This window comes from Trifolium pratense, linkage group LG2 (assembly GCF_020283565.1).
Source record: "Trifolium pratense cultivar HEN17-A07 linkage group LG2, ARS_RC_1.1, whole genome shotgun sequence".
NCBI lineage: Eukaryota > Viridiplantae > Streptophyta > Magnoliopsida > Fabales > Fabaceae > Trifolium > Trifolium pratense.
Window position 1 is genome coordinate 25,301,452 of NC_060060.1, and position 26,098 is coordinate 25,327,549.

The window sequence follows — 26,098 nt, forward strand, 5'->3', positions numbered from 1 at the left end:
ATAATGATGATGAAAGTAAAAAGTCTTGGAGAGTTTGAAAAAGTCTCAAGACTTTTGGTGAGATTGTTGAAAAAATGAACAAAAAGAAAAGAAGAAGAAAACCGGTGATGATGAACTGAGAAAGTAATAAAGAAGAAGAAGAAATTTAATACAGTGATGATGAAAGTAAAAAGTCTTGGAGAGTTCAAAAAAGTCTGAAGGCTTTTAGTGAGATTGTTGAAAAAGTCTATCAAGTGTATTTTTAACTAAAAAGTCTCTCAAATTTCATTTCAAAAAAGAATCCATCAAAATCGGTAGACTTTTGAATACCAATAGACATTTTAAAAGTAGTAACAAATCTCAATTGAATACCAACAAATTTGGTTGTCCTGAAAAAAAAATCACGTTTGTCTTAATTAAATAGCACAAGATTTATTGAACTTTTGTAAAAGTCTTGATTGAATACTCTAGATTTTTTTGTCATAAAAAAATCTTTTAAAATTCCATGAAATCCCAATCCAATACCCCCTAAAATTTAGATAGAAAATTGTTTTGATGAGTTTCCATAAATTTAACTCGATTGATAGGGATAATGAGATATTACATATATAGGAGTTGAAGTTCGAATACTGGACACTATACTTATTTAACTTTAATATGAAATTTCTAGCCAATAAAAAAAATTGTTTTCACTTTTATTTTTCTATAAAAAAAACCCCTAATATCATTCCAAGTAGTAACATTAATATAATAATTGAACAAAACCGTTAAATCTAAAATAAACAGTTGAAATTTTAAATCGTATAAAATTATGAAATTTTATACCGCATAATTAGAACCGTCAAATTGTCAATCAACTGCTAAAATCTAAAACATCGACCAACTGTGTGTTTTTATAACTGCACCCAATCCAGATCCGTTACGCCTTACGCGTGTATGATCAACCAGCAGCTGTATACGGCAAACAAACCCATAATTTGGGTTCAAACGGGTAACCACGCAAAGTCCAATCCGCAACCGCAACACTTTTATTTCCATTTTGTATTTTTTCTCGAAAAAGTATCCATTTTTTCTATATATATAGTAACGTTAACACTTTCACTCTCTCATACACACACAAAACACACACTTTCCTCTTGTTTTCTCTAATCTCTCTCTCAACAATGGCTGCTACATCATCCAAACCAGTCCCTCTTTTGAAAGATGAACTTGACATCGTTATCCCTACGATCCGTAACCTTGATTTCTTAGAGATGTGGAGACCCTTTTTTGAACAGTATCATCTCATCATTGTTCAAGATGGTGACCCTACAAAAGTTATCAAGGTTCCTGAGGGTTTTGATTATGAACTTTATAATCGTAATGATATTAATAGGATCTTGGGTCCTAAAGCTTCTTGTATCTCTTTCAAGGATTCTGCTTGTCGTTGCTTTGGTTATATGGTTTCTAAGAAGAAATATATTTACACCATCGATGATGATTGCTTTGTAAGTGTTGTTTATTTCATTTCATTTTATTTGATTTGTTTATTATACCCTTTTGTTTTTTATTTGTTAATTCTTGTTTTTAGATCGGAAAGATTCTAGCTTTGACTTAAAGTTTATTGATTTCTGCTTTTTTCTTTGATGGGTCGTGAATTGAAATTGAATTGACTTGTTTTGTGTGATTTGCTTTTTTGAGGGTTTTAGGGGTTTTTCGATTTGAATTGGAGTTAGATCTGAGTTTTTATTTTTATTTTTATTTATTTATTGGTATATAGAGAAAATGACAAAGCCATCCTAAACTCACACAAGTGAGCTACCCGGTCATGTCGTCCAGCCTAACAATTTCAGCATTTTTTTCTAGTTAGATCTGGGCTATTATTAAGAGATTATTGTACTATTGTTTGGGTTATTAACTTTGAGATTTGATTTGTGAATTGAGTGTGTATATTTGGAATGGCTTACCTCATGAATTCATTTTAATTTTTCTTGAATTTGTTTGAATTTTGTTAAATTATGAGAATGAGTTTAACTTTGGAAATGGTTGAGCATTTTGAAATACATTTGAATTTTTTGAGATTTGATTGTTTGAATCAACAGCCTTGATTCTGGTTTGACCTGATTGGAATTTTTCATGAGGTTTTCAAACATGAGAATTGCATTTGAAAAGGAATTGAATCTGAATTAGATCAGATTGATTTCAGTTCTAATGATTTCAAATACAGCTGGATCTATCCAGATTGTTAACATTCATATAGGTTTTGTTTTTCATTACCTTTGTAGATGATTGACATCAATAATGTGAACAGATCTTGTAGACATAATGATTTCCTTCAAAACTTTTCCATTTTGCTTTTGGGGGCTTTTGTGGACAAAATGATTTCCAGTCAAATTTAAAGTGATTTTTTCTCAACTTATTGTTTGAGTTATCCATTTTCAACTAACTTTGAATTATTGACTCTGATTTAATATTCGTAGCACCGATATTTCCAATTAAAGGTGTGTCCGGAATCCAACACTGATACATGTCAATATATTAAATTAAGGAAAATGCTAACTAGTGCCCCCGGGCACTACTTAAGGATACTAATTAATTCATTTTCTCAGATTATTGGCATTGTTGATGTGTTCGGTGTCTGTGTTAGTGTTTCATAGGATTTAATTATTGCTGTAAGTAGGTTCTTTGATATCTGCGTGATACTAATAACAGCCTGCAGGTTCTTTTGAGACCAATTTCATGGAATGTTCTGTGTTTCGTATACACAATTTCCTCAATGTTTTTTATTTTTGTGCAGGTTGCCAAAGACCCAACTGGCCATGATATCAATGCGCTTGAGCAGCACATTAAGAATCTCCTAAGTCCGTCCACTCCATTTTTCTTCAACACCCTTTATGATCCTTACAGAGACGGTGCTGATTTCGTCCGTGGATACCCTTTCAGTCTTCGTGAAGGTGTCCCCACCGCTGTTTCTCACGGCCTTTGGCTCAACATACCTGATTATGATGCTCCAACACAGCTTGTCAAGCCCCATGAGAGGAACACTAGGTATGTACTATGTAGTTAGCACCTTCATTGCGGTTAATTGATATTATATGCTTTTGTTTATATGCATTTGCTTAATCATTGAGTATATTTTTCAGGTTTGTTGATGCTGTTTTGACCATTCCCAAGGGATCACTTTTCCCTATGTGCGGTATGAACTTGGCTTTCAACCGTGAACTGATTGGGCCTGCAATGTACTTTGGACTCATGGGTGATGGTCAGCCTATTGGACGTTACGACGATATGTGGGCTGGCTGGTGCATTAAGGTATATTAATCATGTCTCCCTTTTCTGTTAACAATCCTTAAATCAACAAGTCAAGGAGTACTTCATGATCATTATCAATTGCTATTTCTATTATATAAGTGCCTTTTATTTATGATATTTCCTCGTTTGTATTGTCTTGTTTCTTGAATAACCGAATGTTATTGATGACGCATGCTTTTCTACTATACTTTTATGCACATTATTCACTCTTTTCTGTGATATGAAAATTACCTTTTTTTCCTCCTTCCAAGCATCTTCTTGAAAATGTAGAGATCAAATCCCCAAGATCTGAATACGGTAGAGTTTAATAACCACATAATAATGACGGTGAGATACACAATTATTATTTTCTTTAAACACTTGTGCAATTAAAATATGATTGAATAGCTGTGTTCAATTTGTTAAACTGTCAGTGAATGTTTAAAGATTATAAAATTCAATAGATTCAATAGATTAATGCATTATCGATCTAAACTAGTTGCATTTTTTTATTCACTACAATCCCGAACCTATCATGATCGACAACTCATTTATGAATTGACAGGTTATCTGTGACCATTTGGGACTTGGAGTGAAAACTGGACTTCCATACATATGGCACAGCAAAGCAAGTAACCCATTTGTGAATCTGAAAAAGGAGTACAAAGGTATCTTCTGGCAAGAAGAGATCATTCCATTTTTCCAAGCCGCGACTCTTTCGAAAGATGCCACCTCTGTTCAGAAATGCTACATTGAACTTTCCAAGCAAGTCAAGGAGAAACTTGGAGTTGTTGATCCTTACTTTGTCAAACTAGCTGATGCCATGGTCACATGGATTGAAGCTTGGGATGAGATTAACAACTCAGCTGAAGAGAAGACAACTGAAAACAAAACTGCTGTGGCTGCTGCCAAGTGAAATAACTTGTTATAGTTTATGAGATGAGAGTAGTTTTCAAACAGTTTTCATTTATCATCTTCATCATATTTGTTAGCATTATTATATTATTATGATTCTTGTTGATTTTGCTAGATTCCAGAACAATTTATTGATATTGATGTCATTATTAATATTTATATTATTATTATTATTATTATTATTATTATTATTATTATTATAAATATGATCTTTATTGTATTTGCGGTATAATATCCCTCATGTCCTCCCATCCACCAGAAAATATTTTTCGGTAGTGCAAATTTTATAAGAAGATATCTACTGACGGTGTAAATCTAGGGATGACAATGGGTAGGGTATTGGTATGGTACTATAGTACCTATTCTCATACCTGCGTGGGTAACAATTTTTTCTTCGTCCTCATACCCTGTGGGTACCTAGGTACCCATACCTGTAGAGCTGTAAAAAGGGCCTTAAGGGGCCGACCCTTTAAGGGGCGGACCCACTTATTCCTGATTATTAATTTTATTTAAATTTTAAACACAGTTTTTTTAGGGTGCCGATCGTGGACAGTGCTGATTGAAGAAAAAGAGAATAAGTTCACGACACTAGAAAAATTGTTTAAAATTTAAATAAAATTAATAATCAGGAATAAGTGGGTCCGCCCCTTAAAGGGCCGGCCCCTTAAGGCCCTTTTTACAGCTCTACATACCTGTACTTGTTACCCGCGTTTTAATAAAAATAAATTGATTAATTATAATTTTAATAGAATTAAAAAAATTTCAAAGATTTTATTATTGACTCATGAAAATTATAAACAAAATTATTACTAACCACATTATTTTTGTATTATGTTATAAATAAATATTTTTATGAGTCAGGATCCGTTGACACCAACTAGTTTGACACCAAATGTTACACCTCTCAATAACGTTTTAACCGATATAAATTTTATAAAATCCACCGTTGGATTGAAAGTTTACATCATATAGATCATTTGTGTAAAATTTCAGACAAATCCAAAATCATTTGATATGCTATTGAGACACATAAAGATTAACGGCATTTAAAAAAAAATATAAAAACCGTTAATTTTGATGTATCTCAATAACATATCAAATGATTTTGGATTTATTTGAAATTTTACACAAATGATCTATATGATGTAAACTTTCAATCCAACGGTGGATTTTATAAAATTTATATCGGTTAAAACGTTATTGAGAGGTGTAACATTTGGTGTCAAACTAGTTGGTGTCAACGGATCCTGACTCTATTTTTATTAAAAATATCTAATAGTTTAATAGAGTTGTATCGTTTAAAATTGATTTGCATATATTATTATATAATAAAATAAATAAATATATATTACGTGAGTATGGGGCGGGGTGGGTACTAAGGTACCCGCACTCATACCCGTTCATTTTTGCGGGTAATTATCCATATCCGTACCCAACATGCGAGTTTTTACCCTATCCATTGTGGGTATTTTTTGCGGATATTCTCTAGGAGTCAAATTGTCATATAAATCACTTGGTATGGACAATTTGGGGAGGGCATGGCAACTATCATAAGATTTTTTCCCCATTAAGGGTAGTAGAAGATCTGTCAATATCAGCCTGCCCGGATCTGGGCTGCTTTAGTCCAGTTTACCAAACTTATAATGGGCCTACCCGCATAGAATAAGGATTTAATAATAATGTTTTTATACAATGCCATAGTTGACCACTAGACGTCAATGTATAATTTTGATCATTAGTAATATATTTACTTGTTAATGTATCAAAAGAAAAAAAATTTACATGTTTATTAGAAAAATTATAAAAATTTGATATTTTAAAAATATTTATAAAAAAATCAAATAAAATCTTATACATTAATATTTACATTTATATATTATTATTAGAAAAATACAGTTAAAATAATGTTCTTGTGAACTTAGCTCAGTCAATAGGATTATAACCGAGATTTGAATCCCGAACACTCGACTTATTTGCCTTTTAAGTAGGGGTGACAAAACGTGGATTGCATAATAATAGTATTAATTTGGCACGTAGATGATGACATCTAAAATATCATTAACCACTCTGTAATGTCATTAATCGGTGTACTGTTGGACGAATATTGTTGGGTTCCTGCCAAAATTAGATAAGTTTGACTTTTGTGGATAAGTTAAAATGGAAATACAGTAGTAGTGTATATAAAAATATTAGGTGACTTTGTACCTAAAAATAATTGTGACTTCGTACCTAAAAATAATTAAGTGACTTTCTCATGAATACTCAATTGCTCATTGAGAGGGCGGTTTGGTTTGGTTTTGAACATAAAAGTTATCATAACCGCGAGATAAAAATGCATGCGGTTCAGTTTAGTTCGATTGATTTTTAAAAGGTCATCTAAACCAAACCAATGCGGTTAGGATTTAGGGTTGGTTCGATTTGTGCGGTTTATCACGATATAAAAAATAGGACAATATTTTCAACTTCTTACAAAATAAACATAGGAAATTTTAATTTATTTTATTGTTTACATGATACGATATGCAATACATAAATTGCATATACATAATAACTTATTTTTAATACCAATAGTATAGTTCATGATCGCGTGAAATGATATGTTTTGATAGCCTGTTATTTTATGGACTCAATTTGGGTTGATTGCTAATAGTTGATAGAGCTAAGTTATTAAATATTGTGGTTTGGTTTGGTTTTCTGAAATGAAAGCCGCAAACCAAACCAAATCATGCGGTTTAAAAGAAAAATAATCCGTACGTGCAGTTAAAACTAAATGCGGTTGTTTGCGGTTTCAGTTTGGATTGGTTCAGTTCGGTTGGCGATTTTATTTTTGGATTGATACGGTTTTACATTTGTGTATATATTGAAATAGATTCAATTCATCATAGACATCTTCACTATAAATTTTTTTTTTACAATATAAATCGATCATATTCGCCAAATTATATTAAGTATTTGATTTTATTTACAATACAACAACTTTTAAAATGCTAACAAAAAGAATGTACCAAAAAAAAAATGGTAACAAAAAGAAAAACTACTTTTAAAATTATGATATGACAGATATTACATTATTACAAATAAAAATATTTAAATTAAAAATTGATTCAAAATAATGATGACTTGCATGATATAGTTTGTGATTATTACTTTCGGTTTGATGAATAATTTTGTCACTAGTTTTCGGTAAAAGTAGATTCAATTTAACCTCAAGGCATTATTCAACGTAATAAACAAAAATTACCTATGTGCAAAATGGGCAAAGTTATGGTGCTTGGCTTGCACATGTATACATATCCTAGATTACTTATCCCAGATTACTTAGCGTCTTCAGATTGCTTAGCGCCCCCCAGATTTCTAGTGCCCTTCGGATTGCTTAGCACGCCCCCCAGATTTTTTATTTTATTTTTAAATTTTGATTAATTTTGATTAATTGAATTTTAGTTTATTGATTAAGGATAATTTTCAGAGTATTATGTATGGTTAAATATTTTAGTAGTTTGTTTTAAACTAAAATCATGGCAAAACTATTTTGTTGTGGAATGGTTTCGAGATCTGTACTCCAAAACCATTTTGCTGTGGAATGGTTTCAGAGATATGTACTTCAAAACCATTAGATGTACTTAATCATGCGAAAATCATTTTGCTGTGAAATGGTTTCAAAGGGTTGTACTCCAAAATCATTAGATATACTTAATAGTTTTTATGTTAATTGTGATTAATTAAACCATAATTACAGTACATGTTTTAGTATGTAATTTTAAATTAAAATATGACTATATAATCATCCAACACAATTAATTTAAAATGGGTTCTTATAGTATGTACTTCAAAGGAACTAAGTAATTATTTAATTGGAAATGGGGCGCGCGCTAGAAAACTGGGGGAGGAAAAAAAATTGGGGGGGCGTGCTAGAAATTTGGGGGAGGAAAAAAAAACTAGGGGGCGCACTAGAAATTTGGGGGAGGAAAAAAAAAACTTGGAGGCGCGCTAGAAATCTGGGGGAGGAAAAAAAAACTGGAGGGCGCGCTAGAAATTTGGGGGAGGAAAAAAAAACTGAGGGATGAAAAAAGATTGGGGGCGCGCGAGAAAATATTTGGGGCGCGCTAGAAAAAAACCTGGGGGACGGAAAAAAAACTGGGGGGCACGCGAGAAAATCTGGGTGGCGGGGGATGCTAAGCATATGGGTTAAGCATATGGGGGCACGCTAAACAATCTGGGGGGCGCGTTAAGCAATTTTCGTTATTTATGCATGGTGCATAAGGTCATAACCACTCCCATGCGAAATGTATTATAAATTTGGTTATGAGATAAGGAATTATATACTTTTAAGTTGACCGTGATTTAAAGGTGTTAGTTGACACAATAATAAAAAGCTGCACTGTTAACGAAAACATTCCTATTTTGATTCGGCGTATTCGTAATCTAAAAAATATTACTGACAATTTTTACGTGAAATGAAAGGTTTATAGAGTAAGAATTAGATTACTTTACCCTCTACATGAGAAGGGTATATATCGCATCCAGCGCGGAGGCAATGCCCTTAATGTGATGGCGGATCTAACAAACTCGACGTTAATGGTTGTCGAAATAACGGCTGAAAAAACTATGATTCACAGTAAATGACAATCATTTTGATGTCGGCCGTTACAAAAATGTCAGCTTCTGTGATCGTTGAACATAATAGATGGCCTTGGACTATCACGATATTGGATCGAGCTCGACGCTAGGTTGGGCTTAGGCCTATTAAATGCTGAAGATTGCTCTTCGCCCCGCAATATTGCTTAAATGCTTGAAGTTTACTTTTAAATTTGTACAAAAATCATACATTAAACACTCTATTTGATGTTAGTAAAAAAAAATAAAAAATCTATTTGTTAATATTGTTCATAGATTCTTGTCCAATAATTAACATCAATGATAACGTCATACAAGTAAGGTGGAGTCTCTCACATTTGTTCTTTGATTTTGATTTTGATTTTGATTTTTTTGGGACTGTTTGGTATGATGTGGCAAGTTGGCTAGATTTCTCTCTTGCCCTTCACGTGAAGTCATTGTTCACGTTCTGCAATTTAGAGGATCGTTACCTATCGATTATGATGTTAGAACTTGGAAATGTTCTTTATTTGATCCGGGCGACATGTTCTTGGTCTATTCAGAAGGAACACAACAATCGTATTTTTAAGGTTAAGACTTTGTCTAAGGATCAACTGATGAGGAATATTAAAATGGTCTCTTTGTGGTGACTTTAAACTAGGAAAAAAAAATTTAGTTTTGATTGTCATCAATGGTGGTCGAATCCTGTTAGTTGTCTAGGCCTCTAATAGCTGGTTGTTACTATGTGGAGAATTTGATTTCTATCTTCCATGCTCTCATTCTTGGTGCAAAAAAAATTGTTCTATTATTTTTCTTCAAAAATTAGGATGTTTTGTGGCATGGCTAGAAATTTCTCATAGATCCTATGGTCTTCCTTCCTTCTCTCCTTGACTTTGTATGTTACCTTGATTTATAATACTTTTTTTTTGTCAAACGACTTATAATACGATTTTGTTTAAGAGAAAAAAGAATATGCACTGACAGTATAAAATAATTTTACACTATCAACCAACATCAATCATATTTTTCGCCACATCACCCCACTAAACTCCACTTTCTTAATATGATGTGGAAGAATGCTTCATTCTTATTGGTTGTCAGTATAAAATTAATTTACACTGACGGTGCATAGTCTTTAAACTCTTTGTTTAAACTCATTGTATTTTATTTTTAGGCCTCTCTTATACCTTATTTATGGTTATTCTTTGACTTCTTAAAAAAAACTTAATTACGGATCGATAAATAAATGTTAAACAAGGCCGATTATAATAATTTAACAAAAAAATTTGCATCCAAAAAATAAAATATTATAATTAAATTAAAAATATTTTATTTTATAATTTGTCCCAAGCCTTAACATATGTGTTGGGCTGTGTCTAATCATTAAAAACATTTGATTTACACAATTAATTTTAAAATTACACATATTATTATTGTCAAAAAAAAATTACACATTATTTATGGTGATTCGTTGATAGTTTAAGTTTTTAACAATTTACATTGTATAAAATTAAACCTTTTTATATTATTATTATTTGACACAATATATTATTATTTTTGGTTAATTTAAAATATGATAATATCACGTGTAAGAGAAATCCATACCGTATACGTATCATAGTAGACAAAGCAAAAAGGAAGTCAAAATTCAAAATAATTAATTTGTTTGTTTCCACTGAGAGTGTGAAACCGCGTCTCTGAGTCTGACCTTGCATCAAGAAGCAACGAGAAAAGGAATTATGCAAAAAGAAGGAATAAAACGCCGTTGCCGGGGATCGAACCCGGGTCACCCGCGTGACAGGCGGGAATACTTACCACTATACTACAACGACTTGTTGATTAATTTATAAGAAATAATAATTTTGATGGTTATATATTATAGGATGATATGCTTAGATCGTCGTTTCGCATTAGATAATTACGGTGTTTATTTTCGTTTTTACTTTCACGCTTCATTGTGGTAGTTTAGGATTTCAATACACTCCTCCGTATGTTTTCTGTTATGACCAGAATACTAAAACTTCAGTATTTATTTTATCTTAATTAGCAATTGTATGTTTGTTTCGGTGTTATGTTGATTATTCGTCCGTGCAGTCACGGATGCGGTTGTGGTCGTTGTGATTGTAGACATGCAGTCATTAAGGTTGCAAGGTGCACAGTATGAAATGATTTTTAATATTCACAATCTATACTAGGTGACACCATCGTGCTACACTATTTATCCACAAAAGTAGAGTCTCACTTTCCTCTTAAATACTGATAGAGAGATGCTTGAAATACAAAGTTGAGAGACACTTAAAAATAAAAAATTTCAATAGATCTGAAACATTTTGAGATTTGGAGCTCTTAAATGTTAATTTTTAGAGATAAAATTTAAAAGAAAATGTCTAATATTGTATGCGCAGTTATATTGTGGCTGTACATGTGATTAAGAGTGTGATAGAGTTGCAGAAACTACCACATTAGCAATACTGCAGCTCCAACTGAGGTTGCGAGATTACCACGTCAGCGAACAATTTTGATTAAAACAGGTACAACTTTTATATAGTCAGGAATCCTTATTTACTGTAGTAATTTTCATCTCCACATCTGCATGTTCTGTGTTGTGAATTGAAGTATTTATTTATAGTTTGAGAATATAATTTTAAATTCCCATATGATATTTATGTTTACAGATCCACATTATTGAATTATTGTTTCTATGCTACCACATATGGTATAACTGTTTTCAGAGAACAACATTTATTTTTAGTCCAAATAGTCCTATACTATATATTTTTATCACTTACTATTCTAATTTTGGATTCTCATAACATCAAGGCATGATTTCCCTTTTAGCTCATTTGAAAAGAATACTTTGAAGTATTCTTCTACAGTAATTGTTTTGAACAATGCAGGCCTTTCATCAGTAACAAGTCCTGGTGTTGGACCTATAACTTTGCTCATATTAGCATTTTGAAATGAAGCAACTGAAATTCTCTCTTTCTTTGAGTTCACGATAGCTCGATGTTCAATACTCCGATAAATTCCATTGGTAATTATCTGCACAACAATTTAAGATCAACTCATATTAACTCTTAAACTTCATAGATTTACTTTTTAGATTCATTAAGAATCAAATAAATCTGGTATGACCAAATACATTAGATTCTCAATAAATTTAAAAACTAAATCTTCTGTTATATTTAAGACCGGATGAAGTATTATTTTCTATCAATTACCTCCAACACATCTCCAATATTTACGACAAAAGTATTGGTGAGTGGTTTAATAGAAATCCATTGTCCATCTTTTCTTATTTGGAGACCTTCAATATCATTGGCTTGGAGAAGGATGGTTAAGACACCAGAATCAGAATGAGGATTCAGTCCAATGACATTTTCTGGTTGGGGACATGGAGGGTAGTAATTCATCCTCATTGATTGAACCATATCATCAAGTACTTTTAGCATTTCATTTGGTTCAACTTTAAGAGCTTTTTCCATATGTTTGATGATTGTGATGCAAACTTTTTTCATTTCTAAACAATATGTATCCAAATTATCTCTGCAATATGAAACAATGGTTGTTAGAGTAATATAATTACTCCCTCTAGTCTCGTGTATATATGCAAAGATTCATTTTTTCAGGTTAATTGAATAACTGATGTATCTGATTCATAATATGGATAAGATACATCAAGTATCCGATAAACCTGATAAAAGAATCTTTATTTTAGTTTAGAGGAAAATAATGGTTAGACAGGATTGTTAAATAGGCCTATAGTGGCATTATTATAGCACTACAATGTAGTTGAATTTGAACAAATCGATGTTGTTTTGTGATACAATATTTAGTGCATGTTATTGTCAAATAGCGACTATAACAAACACTGTAGCACTACTGAGTTACCAAATTTGAACAAAAAAGAACTATTTTTCGCGATCCACAATTGACAACATTGTGGCTAGGAAACAAAGACGAAATGAAAAAATTATTTGAAACCTGAATGGTTGTGGAATATTTGGAAATAAGCGGGGATTCCTTCCATGAGACGGAAGAGTTGTAGTGTAGAATAAATCTGCCCATTCTAACTTTTGATTCTCAGATGTAACAAACAATTGACCAAAACCCTCCATATCATCCGACGTTTGCAAAAGTTTCTTCTTCTCTTCTGCTGGAAGAGTTAAGAACTCTCCAACCCCTATTTTAATATTTTCCACCAATGTAGGGTCGACTCCATGATTAATCAGCTGTAATCAATTTCAATATTAGAATTATTACAAAATGTTTTAAATTAGAGATCAGCTATGAAGCATGAGTTATGTCATTTTCTCAAATTATTATCGGTGTCGACATGTTAGTGTCCGTATTGTATCAGTGTTGTGTCTGTGCTTCATAGGTGATCAGGAACCAAAAAGGCGATGAATGATATAGTTGCTACTCTAATTCTCTTGATTACTTTAATCCTCCATCCTAATCTATATCCTAATACGTGGTGAACTGTACTAACAGAAAATTTCCCTAGCTGACATTGAACCTGTCACACAGGACTATATTTTTCTGTTGTATCAATATGTCCAGTAACACAGAGCCAGCCCAATAATTTTCAAAAGTGAGACCTAAAGCAAAATTTAATAAAAATATCTTTTTGCTGGAGAGGCCTAAAGCGAAGGCTTTAGTCGCCTTATTCGTCGGCCGGCCCTATTAGAACAGATCCAAAAAAATAACTTGGTCAACTAAAGCTAGCAGCCTAGCATTATGATACCTAAAAACACAGAATTCAAACATTACCAGTGAAAAATATAATATAGGAAGATTAATAGTTCAAACCTGGAAGAACCCCCATTCTTTACATGCATGATCAAACTTCTCTAGCTCAGTTGCATCTTCAGATAACAATTTACTAAGATCAATGACTGGAACTTGTTGTAAAGAAGTTGTATTTGACACAACAACAGGGTCTTGATTTGGTTGAAGATATCTTTCTGGAACTTCTATGATTGGCTGCTTTGCTAGCTCTTGGACAGAAGGCACCAATATTGAGGTTCCAAAGTTCTTGAACATTTTTCCTTCAAGTGATGAATCCTCTTTTTTAGGCTGATAACATTTCAAATTGTCAAAAAATAAAATGATTTCAAATTGACTATATATCTTTCCTTTTCTCATAAACTACAGACTTAATTATGGTTTTAATCCTTCTATTTTCACCCGCTCACGAAAGTGGTTCCCGAATTTTAAAATCGCTCAGTTTTGAACCTCAATTAGATTTTGGTATTTAGAAATGATGATTTAATATATTGTAAATGATGTGACATACTTCGATTTTAATATGATGATATTGAATGATTAAAAGTAATGAAATTCTATGAAAACTCATTAAAGACATCAAATATTGAGGTGACATGTCTAAATCAACCGTTCTCAAAATTATTTAATCTTGCACAATAATACATCTCGCATAATGAACATTCCAATTGGAGGTAATCCTTGTTGTTTGGATTTGTGGTTTCCGCTGGTTGATCGTATTCGTAAAAAGCTTTCTACTTGGAAGAGTAGATTTTTATGGATGGGTGGTCGCCTTGTCATGCTAAAATATGTCTTGTCTTCGATTCCGGTGTACTTTCTTTCCTTCTTCAAGGCTCCAACAAGTATAATTTTTTCCCTTTAATCTCTTATTTTAAAAAAATTTATGGGAGGGGGAGTGAGGATTCTAGAAAAATTAATTGGATTAGCATAAAATTTGTTCACCACAAAGGAGGGTTAGAGTTGTGTAAGATTAGGGAGTTTAATTATGCATTGTTGGATGTAAATGGTGTTGGAGGATATATGTTAATCAAGAGACCAGCTTGTAGTATAAGGTTTTAGTGGCGAAGTATAGCCAGGTTGGAAGATGGAAAAATCAAAGGAGGGGGGAGAAGGGCTTTAGCGGATGTTAGAGATGGTGTTGGTTTGAGCGTATGAAGGTGGTTTGAGGAGAATGTAAAGAGGGTAGTGGAAAATGTGGAAAATACGTTATTTTGGAAGGATAGGTGGTTGGGGACGCTCCTTTAGGTGATAGCTTTACTTTTTAATTTGTCGTTACATAAAAATATCTCTATAGCTGAGATGTATTGGCAGGGTTTGGGGGTCGAAGGTGGGGGTTGGAGGTGGCGAAGGCGGTTGTTTGCTTGGGAGGAGGATATATCTAGTAGTTGTGGAATGTTGTGCTACTCTGGTAAATAATTTTGCAGGTGAGTATTATTGATTCTTGGAAATGACAACTTGATCCCTACGAAGGTTATTCGGTTAAAGAAGCTTATCATTTGTTATCTAAAGAGAATCAAGTGTGCGAGTTGGAGCAACACGAGGTGATTTGGAACATCTTCATTCCTTTAAAGGTGTCATTATTTACATGGGGATATTTGCCTAACAAATAATGAGAACAAACCACATAAGTAAATTTGCATGTGACGCCCACAAATAACTTGTAACCAACTTTTATTTCACATACACATAGTTTATTCTTATTGGTTGATGGTTAATACCCCAAATTATAAAAGGTAAATTAGAAAAAACCAAAAAAAAGTTTCTTTAAATACCGGAAAGTCTTTATATGGGATGAATTAAGTTCATTTATACTCATGTACTTACAGTTACAGTTGCCATATCATCATGTACTTACAGTTACAGTTGCCATATCATCATGTACTTACAGGTACAGTTTTATATTAATTCAACAATATCAGTTGATTTATAACTGTTTTATTCACAAACAACAGAAAATTGAAGAGATGCATGTGCATGTAAAAATGAGATAATTCTTACCTTAATTTTGGATTGATGATTTGGGAGAACGAACACTTTGTTGGATGTAGTGAAACGCTTGAATGAAGAGTACTATATATACAAGTATGACTTGAAAATGAGGATGATATTATTGATGAAGAAGAAACACGCTTCCGGTTCTGATTTGGTATGTATGGGACAAGTATGACTTGAAAATGAGGATGATATTATTAACCACATATATTTTGGATAGGAAAAAATTTATATGCAGTTTTATATGTGTTGATTGTGAAGGCATGGAAAGCATGGAAAATATCAAGCCAATTTTGTTGACTTTTTTGTTGTATATATATCTATTAAGATTTACTGTGCATACATTGTCAAATAAATAGTATGACAATAGTATTGCGGTGGTCGTTGGAATTGCTATTTCCGTTACAGTGATGGACATTGCGGCTGTTGTTGTGTGAAATGATTTTTAATGTTCACAAACTATAGTAAGTGACACCACTATGTTACTACACTAGTTATCCACAACAATAGAGTCTCAATTTTCTCTTAAATAATGACCGAGAGATAGTTGAAATACAAAGTTGAGAAATAGTTAAAAATAAGATTTTTCAATAGATCTGAAACATTTTGGAATTTGGAATTTCTAAATGTTAATTTTTAGAGATAAAATTTAAAAGAACATGTCTGATGTTGTCGGATACAATTATATTGCGGCTGTACATGTGATTAAGAGTGTGATGCGGTTGCAGAGACTACCACACAACAATGATACGGCTGCAATTGCAGTTGCGAGATTACTACGTCAGTGAACAATTTTCATTGAATCAGGGGAATACAACTTTTATATAGTCAGGAATCCTTATTTACTGTACTCCCTCCGGACTCTTTTGTAAGCCAAAATTCCTTTTTGCACACTTATTAATGAGTTACTTTTTTGTATTGATTTTATGTGAAATTTCTATTTCAATTCCTAAAATGACCTTCTAATATATTAAATTTGCATTGGAACTCTACAATCATGTAAAAAAGTTGAACAATTAATTAGGGGTACTTTTGGAATGATAGCATTTAATAAAGGGCTAATGCTACGGTGGACCACCTTTAAAAATGGTCCACCGTGGACAAGTGATATACCATATACCGAATATGAATTTTACGAAATTCATTGTTGTATTGAAAGTTTATGTCATATAGACCATTTTTAAAATTTTTTGAAAATCATTTGATATGTTATTGAGACCCATCAAGATTTACGTTATTTAATAAACTGTTAATTTTGATGTGTCTCAATAACATATCAAATGATTTTTAATTTTTCTAAATTTTTCTATGGATGATCTATATGATATAAATTTTCAATCCAACGGTGAATTTTGTAAAATTCGTATTCGTTATAATATTATTCATGACTGGTCCACCATGGACCACTTCGTATAAGTTACCTTAATAAAGTTACTTTTGTTAACTTTTGCTTATATTTTTATCACTTATACTATATATTTTTATCACTTATTATTCTCATTTTGTATTCTCATAACATCAAGGCTTGATTTCCCTTTTAGCTCATTTGAAAAGAATGCTTTGAAGTATTCTTCTACAGTAAGTGTTTTGAACAATGCAGGCCTTTCTTGAGTAACAAGTCCTGGTGTTGGACCAATAACTTTGCTCATTTTAGCACTGTGAAATGTAGCAATTGAAATCCTCTCTTTATTTGAGTTCACGATAGCTCGATGTTCAATACTCCGATAAATTCCATTGGTTATTATCTGCACAACAATTTAAGATCAACTCAGATTAATTCTTAAACTTCATAGTGAATTACTCCCTCTGGTAATAAATATAAGAGAAGATTTCCGAATCTCTGGACTAGATAAAATAGATTCTCAATGAATCTAAAAAGTAAATCTTGTCTTATATTTAGGACCGGAGGGAGTATTATTTTCCATCAATTACCTCCAACATGTCTCCAACATTTATGACAAAAGCATTGGTGAGTGGTTTAATAGAAATCCATTGTCCATCTTTTCTTATTTGGAGACCTTCAATCTCATTGGCTTGGAGAAGGATGGTTAAGGCACCAGCATCAGAATGAGGATTCAGTCCAATGACATTTTCTGGTTGGGGACATGGAGGGTAGTAATTCATCCTCATTGATTGAACCATATCATCAAGTACTTTTAGCATTTCATTTGGTTCAACTTTAAGAGCTTTTTCCATATGTTTGATGATTGTGATGCAAACTTTTTTCATTTCTAAACAATATGTATCCAAATTATCTCTGCAATATGAAACAATGGTTGTTAGAGTAATATAATTACTCCCTCTAGTCTCGTATACATGCAAAGATTCATTTTTTCAGGTTAATTGAATAACTGATGTATCTGATTCATAATATGGATAAGATACATCAAGTATCCGATAAACCTGATAAAAGAATCTTTATTTTAGTTTAGATGAAAATAATGGTTAGACAGGATTGTTAAATAGGCCTATAGTGGCATTATTATAGCACTACAATGTAGTTGAATTTGAACAAATCGATGTTGTTTTGTGATACAATATTTAGTGCATGTTATTGTCAAATAGCGACTATAACAAACACTGTAGCACTACTGAGTTACCAAATTTGAACAAAAAAGAACTATTTTTCGCGATCCACAATTGACAACATTGTGGCTAGGAAACAAAGACGAAATGAAAAAATTATTTGAAACCTGAATGGTTGTGGAATATTTGGAAATAAGCGGGGATTCCTTCCATGAGACGGAAGAGTTGTAGTGTAGAATAAATCTGCCCATTCTAACTTTTGATTCTCAGATGTAACAAACAATTGACCAAAACCCTCCATATCATCCGACGTTTGCAAAAGTTTCTTCTTCTCTTCTGCTGGAAGAGTTAAGAACTCTCCAACCCCTATTTTAATATTTTCCACCAATGTAGGGTCGACTCCATGATTAATCAGCTGTAATCAATTTCAATATTAGAATTATTACAAAATGTTTTAAATTAGAGAGTATATTTACTATATATTGGGATGGAGATAAGTGATCAGCTATGAAGCATGAGTTATGTCATTTTATCAAATTATTATCGGTGTCGACATGTCATTGTCTGTGTTGTGTCTGTGCTTCATAGGTGACCAGGAACCAAAAAGGCGATGAATGATATACTTTAATCCTCCATCCTAATCTATATCCTAATACGTGGTGAACTGTATTAACCACAAAATTTCCCTAGCTGACATTGAACCTATCATATAGGACTATATTTTTCTGTTGTATCAATATGTGCAAGAATTTAAAAAAGAAATTCTGCATAGCAAACCAGAACACAGAGCCAGCCCAATAATTTTCAAAAGTGAGACCTAAAGCAAAATTTAATAAAAATATCTTTTTGCTGGAGAGGCCTAAAGCGAAGGCTTTAGTCGCCTTATTCGTCGGCCGGCCCTATTAGAACAGATCCAAAAAAATAACTTGGTCAACTAAAGCTAGCAGCCTAGCATTATGATACCTAAAAACACAGAATTCAAACATTACCAGTGAAAAATATAATATAGGAAGATTAATAGTTCAAACCTGGAAGAACCCCCATTCTTTACATGCATGATCAAACTTCTCTAGCTCAGTTGCATCTTCAGATAACAATTTACTAAGATCAATGACTGGAACTTGTTGTAAAGAAGTTGTATTTGACACAACAACAGGGTCTTGATTTGGTTGAAGATATCTTTCTGGAACTTCTATGATTGGCTGCTTTGCTAGCTCTTGGACAGAAGGCACCAATATTGAGGTTCCAAAGTTCTTGAACATTTTTCCTTCAAGTGATGAATCCTCTTTTTTAGGCTGATAACATTTCAAATTGTCAAAAAATAAAAAGATTTCAAATTGACTATATATCTTTCCTTTTCTCATAAACTATAACTTAATTAGCCTGTTTCCAGGTAACTCCTTGGTTGAGGAGTCACTTTGCAACCTAGAGGTACTTGGTTCGAAACTTGGCATTAGCAAAAAAAAAAAAAAACTATAGACTTAATTACAGTTTTGATCTTCTACTTTCACCCGCTCACGAAAGTGGTTTTCTAATTTTAAAATCGCTCAGTTTTGATCCTCAATTAGATTTTTGCATTTAAAATGGTGATTTAATATATTTTAAATGATACGACATGCTTCAATTTTAATATGATGATATTGAATGATCAAATTTCATGAAATTCTATGAAAACTGATTAAAGGCAATCAAATATTGAGGTGACCTGTCTAAATCAACCACTCTCAAAATTATTTAATCTTTTGCATAATAATAGTAATAATACATCTTGCATAATGAACATTCCAATTGGAAGTAATCCTTGTTTGGATTTTTGGTATTCGTTGGTTGTTCATATTCATAAAAAGCTTTCTACTTGGAAGAGTAGATTTTTGTCGATGGGTGGTCGCCTTGTCATGCTAAAATATGTCTTGTCTTTAATTTCGGTGTACTTTTCTTTCCCTTTTCAAGGCTCCAACAAGTATAATTTCTTCCCTTGAATCTCTTTTTAAATTTTTTTTATGGGGACGGAGGAGTGAAGACTCTAGAAAAATTAATTGGATTAGATGAGATAAAATTTGTTTACCACAAGAAGGAGGGTCAGTGGTGCGTAAGATTAAGGAGTTTAATTATGCATTGTCCGGTGTAAATGATGTTGGAGGATGTATGCGAATCAAGAGATCAGCTTGTGGTATAAGGTGTTAGATGGCCGGGTTGGAAGATGGAAAAATCAAAGGAGGGGGGAGAAGGGCGTCTATTTGGTGGAGGAATTTAGCAGATGTTAGAAATGGCGTTGGTTTAAGCGTATGAAGGTGGTTTGAGGAGAATGTAAAGAGGGTAGGATAGGTGGTTGAGGGACGCTCCTTTGTGTGATAGCTTTGGTAGACTTTTTAATTCGTCGTTACATAAAAATATCTTTGTAGCTGAGATGTATTGGCAGGGTTGGGGGTCGAAGCTGGCAGGTGGAGGTGGCGAAGGCGGTTGAAATCGAAGAAATTTTTTTTAGCTATGATTTAAATTCTTGATGGATCCAACCTTTATCTTATTTAGGAGTTGAAATCACTTGATTTTATTTATTTTTTTTTTTGGCTTTTTGAATGTAAATTTTTGGGGGTGTGTCATTTAGTCCTCTAGAGACGGTTGTTTATCATTGATTAAGTGCTTAATTGAGATATTTTTATTATTAATATATTTGGCTTCTTAAAAAAAAATAGTTATTCTTTCTTTTTTACTAAAAAGATTTTGTCAAACCTATTTACCGAATAATCCATGTGTGTCTATAAACAACATAACATATTAACATGCATTAAATGTTTAGAAAATACTTCATCCGACCTTATTTATAAGTAAAAATTACTTTCTAAATTCATTCAGTAATTAATGTATCTAGCTTAAATTAATCAATGTATCTAGTCTATATGTTGCATGGGTACTCCATTTTCAAAAAATGACGTACCTCGTACCGGTACCCGTACCGAATACCGGTATCGTACCCGCACCCGGGCAACATAAGCTAAATACATCAATTGCTGAATGAATCTAAAAAGTAATTTTTACTTATAAATAAGATCAGAAATAAAAAGGAATTGCAAAAAGGAACAAATTTAATCAATATGCATCAAAATCCATATATACTAAAATACCTGCATTTTAAAACCAATAAAAAGTTTTTTATTTTATTAATCCTTTGATTTCTAAAGAAAGTGATTCCGGTAATCCAAAATTCGACCATAAGATATAAAAAGTCGAATTAAAAATTGTTTGCATCAGTAATTCAACTTAGATTTTTCCAAAATATTTATCCTTAAATGAGCTCATTAATGTTTTGATTACTAAGAAAAAAGGTTTTGCCAACACACTAGAAAACCATAAAGAGAAAAATAAAATAAATGGTGAGTATATTCTACTGCTTGATAATTTGGAAATATTTGTTTAATAAATAATGAAAACAAACCACATAAATAGAATTGTAAAAAAAAAAAAAAAAGATTTGTATCTGATACCCACAACTAACGTGTAACCAATTTTTTCACATACACATAACTTATTCTTATTAGTCGATGACTTAGTACCCCAAACTATAAAGGGTAAATTAGAAAAAACCAAAAAAAGTTTCGTTAAGTACAAGATGGTCTTTATAAATTAAGTTCATTTATACTCATGTTACTACAGGTACAGTTGCCATATCATCATGTACTTACAGGTATAGTTTTATATTAATTCAACAATATCAGTTGATTTTATGTAAAAAAAAAAAATATAAGTTGATTTATAACTGTTTTATTCACAAACAACAGAAAATTGAAGAGATGCATGTGAATGTAAAAATGAGATAATTCATACCTTAATTAGCTTGAGATAACTTGGATTGATGATTTGGGAGAACACTTTGTTGGATGTAGTAAAACGCTTGAATGAAGACTATATATAAAATGAGGATGATGATATTATTGATGAAGAAAGAAAGAACGAACAAGTTTCTCCTCTTCCGTCCCATTTTATAAGACATACTTTAACTAAATAGTAAATATACTATTTACATGACTTGTTTTGACCATATTTTTCTAAAATTATATAAATGTAAATATTATCATATAAAATCTTGATTGACTTGTTTCGATCAGTATGTTCAAAATATCAAATTTTTATAATTTTTAGTAATACATAATTAAAAATATTCGTAATCAAACTTATGTATTAATGTACGTGCATTAGTCAAAATAGTCTTATATTTCGAGACTGAGGTTATAAGGTAAGCATAGAAACACGCTTCCGGTTCTGATTTGGTATATGGTGATAGATATGACGTCTAAAATATTATTAACCACATATTTTCTATAGGAAAAAATTATATGCAGTTTTATATGTGTTGTTTGTGAAGGCACGGAAAGCATGGAAAACATAAAGCCAATTTTGTTGACTTTTGTATAGTAAATCTAACTATTAAAGATTTATTGTTCATACATTGTCAAATAAATAGTACATGGTATTGTTTGGTTGTGGTCGTTGCGATTGCGATCATTACGACTATTGTTATGTGAATTGATTTTTAATTTTCACAAATTATACTAGGTGCTACCACCGTGCTACTACACTAGTTATTCACAACAGGAGAGTCTTAATTTCCTTTTAAATACTGATCGAGAGATGGATGAAATACAAAATTGAGAAACGGTTAAAAATAAGATTTTTTAATAGATCTGAACGTTTTGGAATTTGGAATTCTTAGATGTTAATTTTTAGAGATAAAAACTAAAAAAAAAATACAAAAGTAGAGAGAACAAACTGCATTAGATATTTTTATTTTATTTTATTGACTTTCAAATTTTAAAAAATAATTCAGGAATTGGATGAAAACAAGGGATAATAAAATAAATGAAAAAAACTCAAAATTCTCTTTCGCTAAAATTTTTATTGTGTGTTGTTTTTATAGGGTGCAATGATGCTTTCGAAGATGTTTTCTGTTCACTAAAAAATATAGATTTTAAATTAAAAACATGGATTTTTTTTTTTATATACTGACATGGATTTTCTTTTTACTATATTTGTAATATAATAATAAAATATATGATTTTGTTAAAAAAAATTGTGAGTATTAATTCAAAGTCAATAATTGATTAATTTAAGTCACTTGGCACACATAAAGTGTCATTTTAAAATATGAAACTTGATTTATTGATAATCAATTTTTTGCATACAATATAATTTCCGTATTTAATTTATATACTATATTTTTTAGTGGCCCCCCAAAAAAAAAATCCTGATTCTGCCACTGACTGGAAGAGGACCAAAATTTGAGAGATAAGTTTCGTATAGTTATAGATCCACCAAAATTTGAACCTCCTATGAAATTCAAATTAGAAAAATTGTGTGTTGGATATGACTTTGTAGCTAAAAGAGATATAATATAATTGATTTACAATTATTGACTTGTGCGAACGCACGGGCATGGTGACTAGTTTATACTAAGTGTTAAATGTTGTCACATAAAATTCTTTACTAATAGCATTATTTTTTTTTTTTAATTTATATTTTACTTGAAACAAAGAAAGGTAACATGAGATAAATTTGTTTTATCCATGCATCTTTGCTTTCAAAACTTTTACCAATGCATCTTTTACTCATCTAGTCTAGTAATTGCAACTTTACTATCCCACATCATCTTCCACCGACAACACTCGCCGCTTACAGGAAGTTGACAATGAATATGCACGAATTTGTTCGCCGTTTTCAGGGGAAGAATTGAAGTAGCGAGTTCTGTGAATACAATGGAGAGAACAGGATTGTTGATGCGCATTTATTTAAACTCCTGTATGCATAACAGGCTCATCAATAAGGCAGATGCTTCCGTCTCTGTACTACAGACATTGAAAGCTGAGGTAACTTTGCATTTATTGAGACTCCTGCATGCATGCATGCATGCATAACAGGCTCATGCAATATTATATTGGAATTTTGTGAATGCTAGCAATGAATGCTGGTTTTGTATTTACACAAAAATATGCAACTAAACACATACCATACCATAAGTGCTTTTTTGCTTCAAGAAGCTGGTTTCTTTCTTTTTTTCTTCTCTTCAGTTTCTTGTTTAGGTAAAAGGGTCATATTGATATTGCAACTTGTTTGACCCACTTTGAGGATTTTTGATATCATGAAGGTTTCTGGCTTATGTGCTTTGTTCTTGATGGTTCTGACAACTTTTGCCTTTTTTAGCTTCATAAGTATCGGCAGGGCCCTCTTGGTTTCCAGGTAAATCTTCTATCCCTTATTATTTATGTTATTATTTCTTATAATCGGGTGTTGGGCCTAACTCATTCCTAAAAAATCGGCTTGTAAGGTGAGGATTGCCTCTTACTTATAAACCCTTATCCAGACTAACTCACATCCGATGTAGAATTTCTTAACATTATTTATTTATTTTGAGGAAATCTCGTGTAATTGTGCATGCAATTGCTATGCTAACCTTGATATTAAAGAAAGCGTGGTCACAATACTTTTGTAGATATTTCTTGTAAGTTTGAATTGAGAGTGAGTTTGTCAGAAATACAGTGTGTTACTAGACTTGTAACATAAATTACGCTTTGAAACTTTAACAAAATTATGGTGCCATTGTAAATTTTTCAAACTCACTGCTAATACAAACATGCTCTTCATAAACTTTGGATATGCAATATATTGAAAAGGTGTCTCTACTCTCTACTGTAATTTTGATAACCATGCCAAGGTTATTTTATGCCTTTGAGAGTGTCTCTCTGTATCGTAGTGTTGCCACTGTATCAACTATATTTGATTGCAATAGTTGCAATTGCATTTAAAAACATTGGTCTGTGCTACATATTGTTTTGATTCTCACATCAAGCATAGTTGAGACTTGAGACTTTAGACTAGACAATTTCCCTCAAAACTTGAGTTTTTGAAATTGTACAAATATTTTATGTGAACCCTTCATGTATATATTCCACTCAGCATACTCTTTTTTTTGTCACCCTAGATTTGGTTGGTACAAGATGTGGCGATAAAACAACACCAATTTCAGTAAGCAGGAAACTTAAGGTACTCTTCATCTTAGAATTCAATACCGGCACATCGTTACATTCTATTATTTCAATTTCATAAATTATTATTAGTGTCCTGTCTGTGCCAGTGCCAGTGTTTGTGTTGTGCTTCATAAACTATATCACGGCCAAACCAGATTTTAATTTCTCTGAATTTTCAGGAAAATGTCGAGAGTATAAGAAGCAATGACAAAGGCGGTATAGGCGATCAAGTAACACTTAAAGATTACAATCCAATTGATCCATTACCAGGTGTAGGCCCATCAAATGTAAATGCCGGACCAATTGAGCATGGAACTCCTCTTATGCCATTCATACCAAAACCTCCACCTCTTGGTCATCCTAACCCTGATCAAGGTGACTATAATTAGTCACAACTTGTTATTTTCTTTATGCTAGAAGAAGTAATGCTAAGAAGATTGTAATAATGCTAGAAATTGTGTTGTCTTTAGTTTGCACAGATTGTCTACTTTATTTGCTCTGTAATTTTTGTTTTAAAAACAGTAGTAACACTACTTATTTGTCATTTGGCATATGCAATAAAGTGGCCAATGCTTGTAACGTAAATAAATTGTTATTTTTTAAGTGTTTTTCTATGATTATTATATATTTTCTTTTGATCCTTGTTTCTTAACTACTAGTATACTCCAATGTATGAGGCGAATTCTTCACAGCTGTCCCAAGACCTGATCGAGCCCTCTGGCAAGCCCATGAACAAGTTCATAGCTGACCCTTTGAGAGGGATGACAAAGAGCTTGCATTTGACAACGCTCAACACTCTATGGTAATCGAGAACGGTGTCAATATGCTCTATATGCTCATCCGGGCCAGTGGTCCCGCCATAAGTTTCCAACTTTGGGGGTTTCCCAGAGACCTTGGGATCCTGTATTATGAGATTCTTCTTGAGAATGTAACCATGTGATGATGACAACGATCCTTCTTCTTATCATGATCGCGGTGGTTATTCCTTCTTCTTCCTCCTCTTGGGGGAGTCTTACCCC

The 26,098-nt window shown here is 32.2% G+C and overlaps 4 protein-coding genes and 1 non-coding gene across 9 annotated transcripts; 2 read left to right on the forward strand and 3 right to left on the reverse strand.

Moving 5' to 3' along the window:
* Positions 1-950: 950 nt before the first annotated feature.
* LOC123907987 (probable UDP-arabinopyranose mutase 1) lies at positions 951-4,350 on the forward strand. Its single transcript, XM_045958474.1, has 4 exons — positions 951-1,466; positions 2,756-3,006; positions 3,102-3,270; positions 3,815-4,350. The coding sequence occupies exons 1-4, from the start codon at positions 1,143-1,145 to the stop codon at positions 4,163-4,165; spliced, it is 1,095 nt and encodes a 364-aa protein (XP_045814430.1). The 5' UTR covers positions 951-1,142; the 3' UTR covers positions 4,166-4,350.
* Positions 4,351-10,517: 6,167 nt separating this feature from the next.
* Positions 10,518-10,589, reverse strand: TRNAD-GUC. The gene has a single exon. It is a non-coding gene; the product is annotated as a tRNA-Asp (tRNA).
* Positions 10,590-11,358: 769 nt separating this feature from the next.
* LOC123907737 (protein SRG1-like) lies at positions 11,359-15,783 on the reverse strand. Of its 4 annotated transcripts, none has more exons than XM_045958107.1 (5): positions 15,544-15,783; positions 13,570-13,836; positions 12,742-12,989; positions 11,979-12,303; positions 11,359-11,799 (listed from the first exon to the last, which is right to left on the reverse strand). In XM_045958107.1, exons 2-5 carry the CDS (start codon positions 13,801-13,803, stop codon positions 11,551-11,553), a joined length of 1,056 nt encoding a protein of 351 aa, XP_045814063.1. In that variant the 5' UTR covers positions 13,804-13,836; positions 15,544-15,783; the 3' UTR covers positions 11,359-11,550. The 4 variants fall into 4 exon arrangements, with proteins under 4 accessions (XP_045814063.1, XP_045814064.1, XP_045814065.1 ...); XM_045958108.1 differs by having other exon boundaries at positions 13,570-13,808; positions 15,544-15,746; XM_045958109.1 differs by having other exon boundaries at positions 13,570-13,830; positions 15,544-15,744.
* A 700-nt stretch (positions 15,784-16,483) lies between these two features.
* On the reverse strand, positions 16,484-22,021 carry LOC123907738 (protein SRG1-like). 2 transcript variants are annotated; one of them, XM_045958111.1, is made up of 5 exons: positions 21,886-22,021; positions 19,092-19,358; positions 18,231-18,478; positions 17,470-17,794; positions 16,484-17,282 (listed from the first exon to the last, which is right to left on the reverse strand). In XM_045958111.1, exons 2-5 carry the CDS (start codon positions 19,323-19,325, stop codon positions 17,022-17,024), a joined length of 1,068 nt encoding a protein of 355 aa, XP_045814067.1. In that variant the 5' UTR covers positions 19,326-19,358; positions 21,886-22,021; the 3' UTR covers positions 16,484-17,021. The 2 variants fall into 2 exon arrangements, with proteins under 2 accessions (XP_045814067.1, XP_045814066.1); XM_045958110.1 differs by lacking the exon at positions 21,886-22,021 and adding an exon at positions 20,999-21,067 and having other exon boundaries at positions 16,994-17,282.
* Positions 22,022-23,810: 1,789 nt separating this feature from the next.
* Positions 23,811-25,717, forward strand: LOC123904453. Its single transcript, XM_045954122.1, has 4 exons — positions 23,811-23,921; positions 24,256-24,291; positions 25,009-25,095; positions 25,259-25,717. Exons 1-4 carry the CDS (start codon positions 23,811-23,813, stop codon positions 25,466-25,468), a joined length of 444 nt encoding a protein of 147 aa, XP_045810078.1. The 3' UTR covers positions 25,469-25,717.
* The last annotated feature ends 381 nt before the right edge of the window (positions 25,718-26,098 follow it).

Coding starts and splice junctions, on each gene's coding strand:
- LOC123907987 (XM_045958474.1), top strand. CDS start 1,143: ATGGCTGCTACATCATCCAAACCAGTCCCTCTTTTGAAAGATGAACTT. Junction 3,007..3,101: donor CCCCATGAGAGGAACACTAG/GTATGTACTATG, acceptor TATATTTTTCAG/GTTTGTTGATGCTGTTTTGA. Junction 3,271..3,814: donor GGGCTGGCTGGTGCATTAAG/GTATATTAATCA, acceptor ATGAATTGACAG/GTTATCTGTGACCATTTGGG.
- LOC123904453 (XM_045954122.1), top strand. CDS start 23,811: ATGGAGAGAACAGGATTGTTGATGCGCATTTATTTAAACTCCTGTATG. Junction 23,922..24,255: donor TACAGACATTGAAAGCTGAG/GTAACTTTGCAT, acceptor TGCCTTTTTTAG/CTTCATAAGTATCGGCAGGG. Junction 25,096..25,258: donor CAGTAAGCAGGAAACTTAAG/GTACTCTTCATC, acceptor CTGAATTTTCAG/GAAAATGTCGAGAGTATAAG.
- LOC123907737 (XM_045958106.1), bottom strand. CDS start 13,905: ATGAGAAAAGGAAAGATATATAGTCAATTTGAAATCATTTTATTTTTT. Junction 12,304..12,741: donor AATATTCCACAACCATTCAG/GTTTCAAATAAT, acceptor TTCATATTGCAG/AGATAATTTGGATACATATT. Junction 11,800..11,978: donor ATATTGGAGATGTGTTGGAG/GTAATTGATAGA, acceptor ATTGTTGTGCAG/ATAATTACCAATGGAATTTA.
- LOC123907738 (XM_045958110.1), bottom strand. CDS start 21,052: ATGTTGCCCGGGTGCGGGTACGATACCGGTATTCGGTACGGGTACCGG. Junction 19,359..20,998: donor GGTACGGGTACCGGTACGAG/GTACGTCATTTT, acceptor AAATGTTATCAG/CCTAAAAAAGAGGATTCATC. Junction 18,479..19,091: donor AAGAATGGGGGTTCTTCCAG/GTTTGAACTATT, acceptor AATTGATTACAG/CTGATTAATCATGGAGTCGA.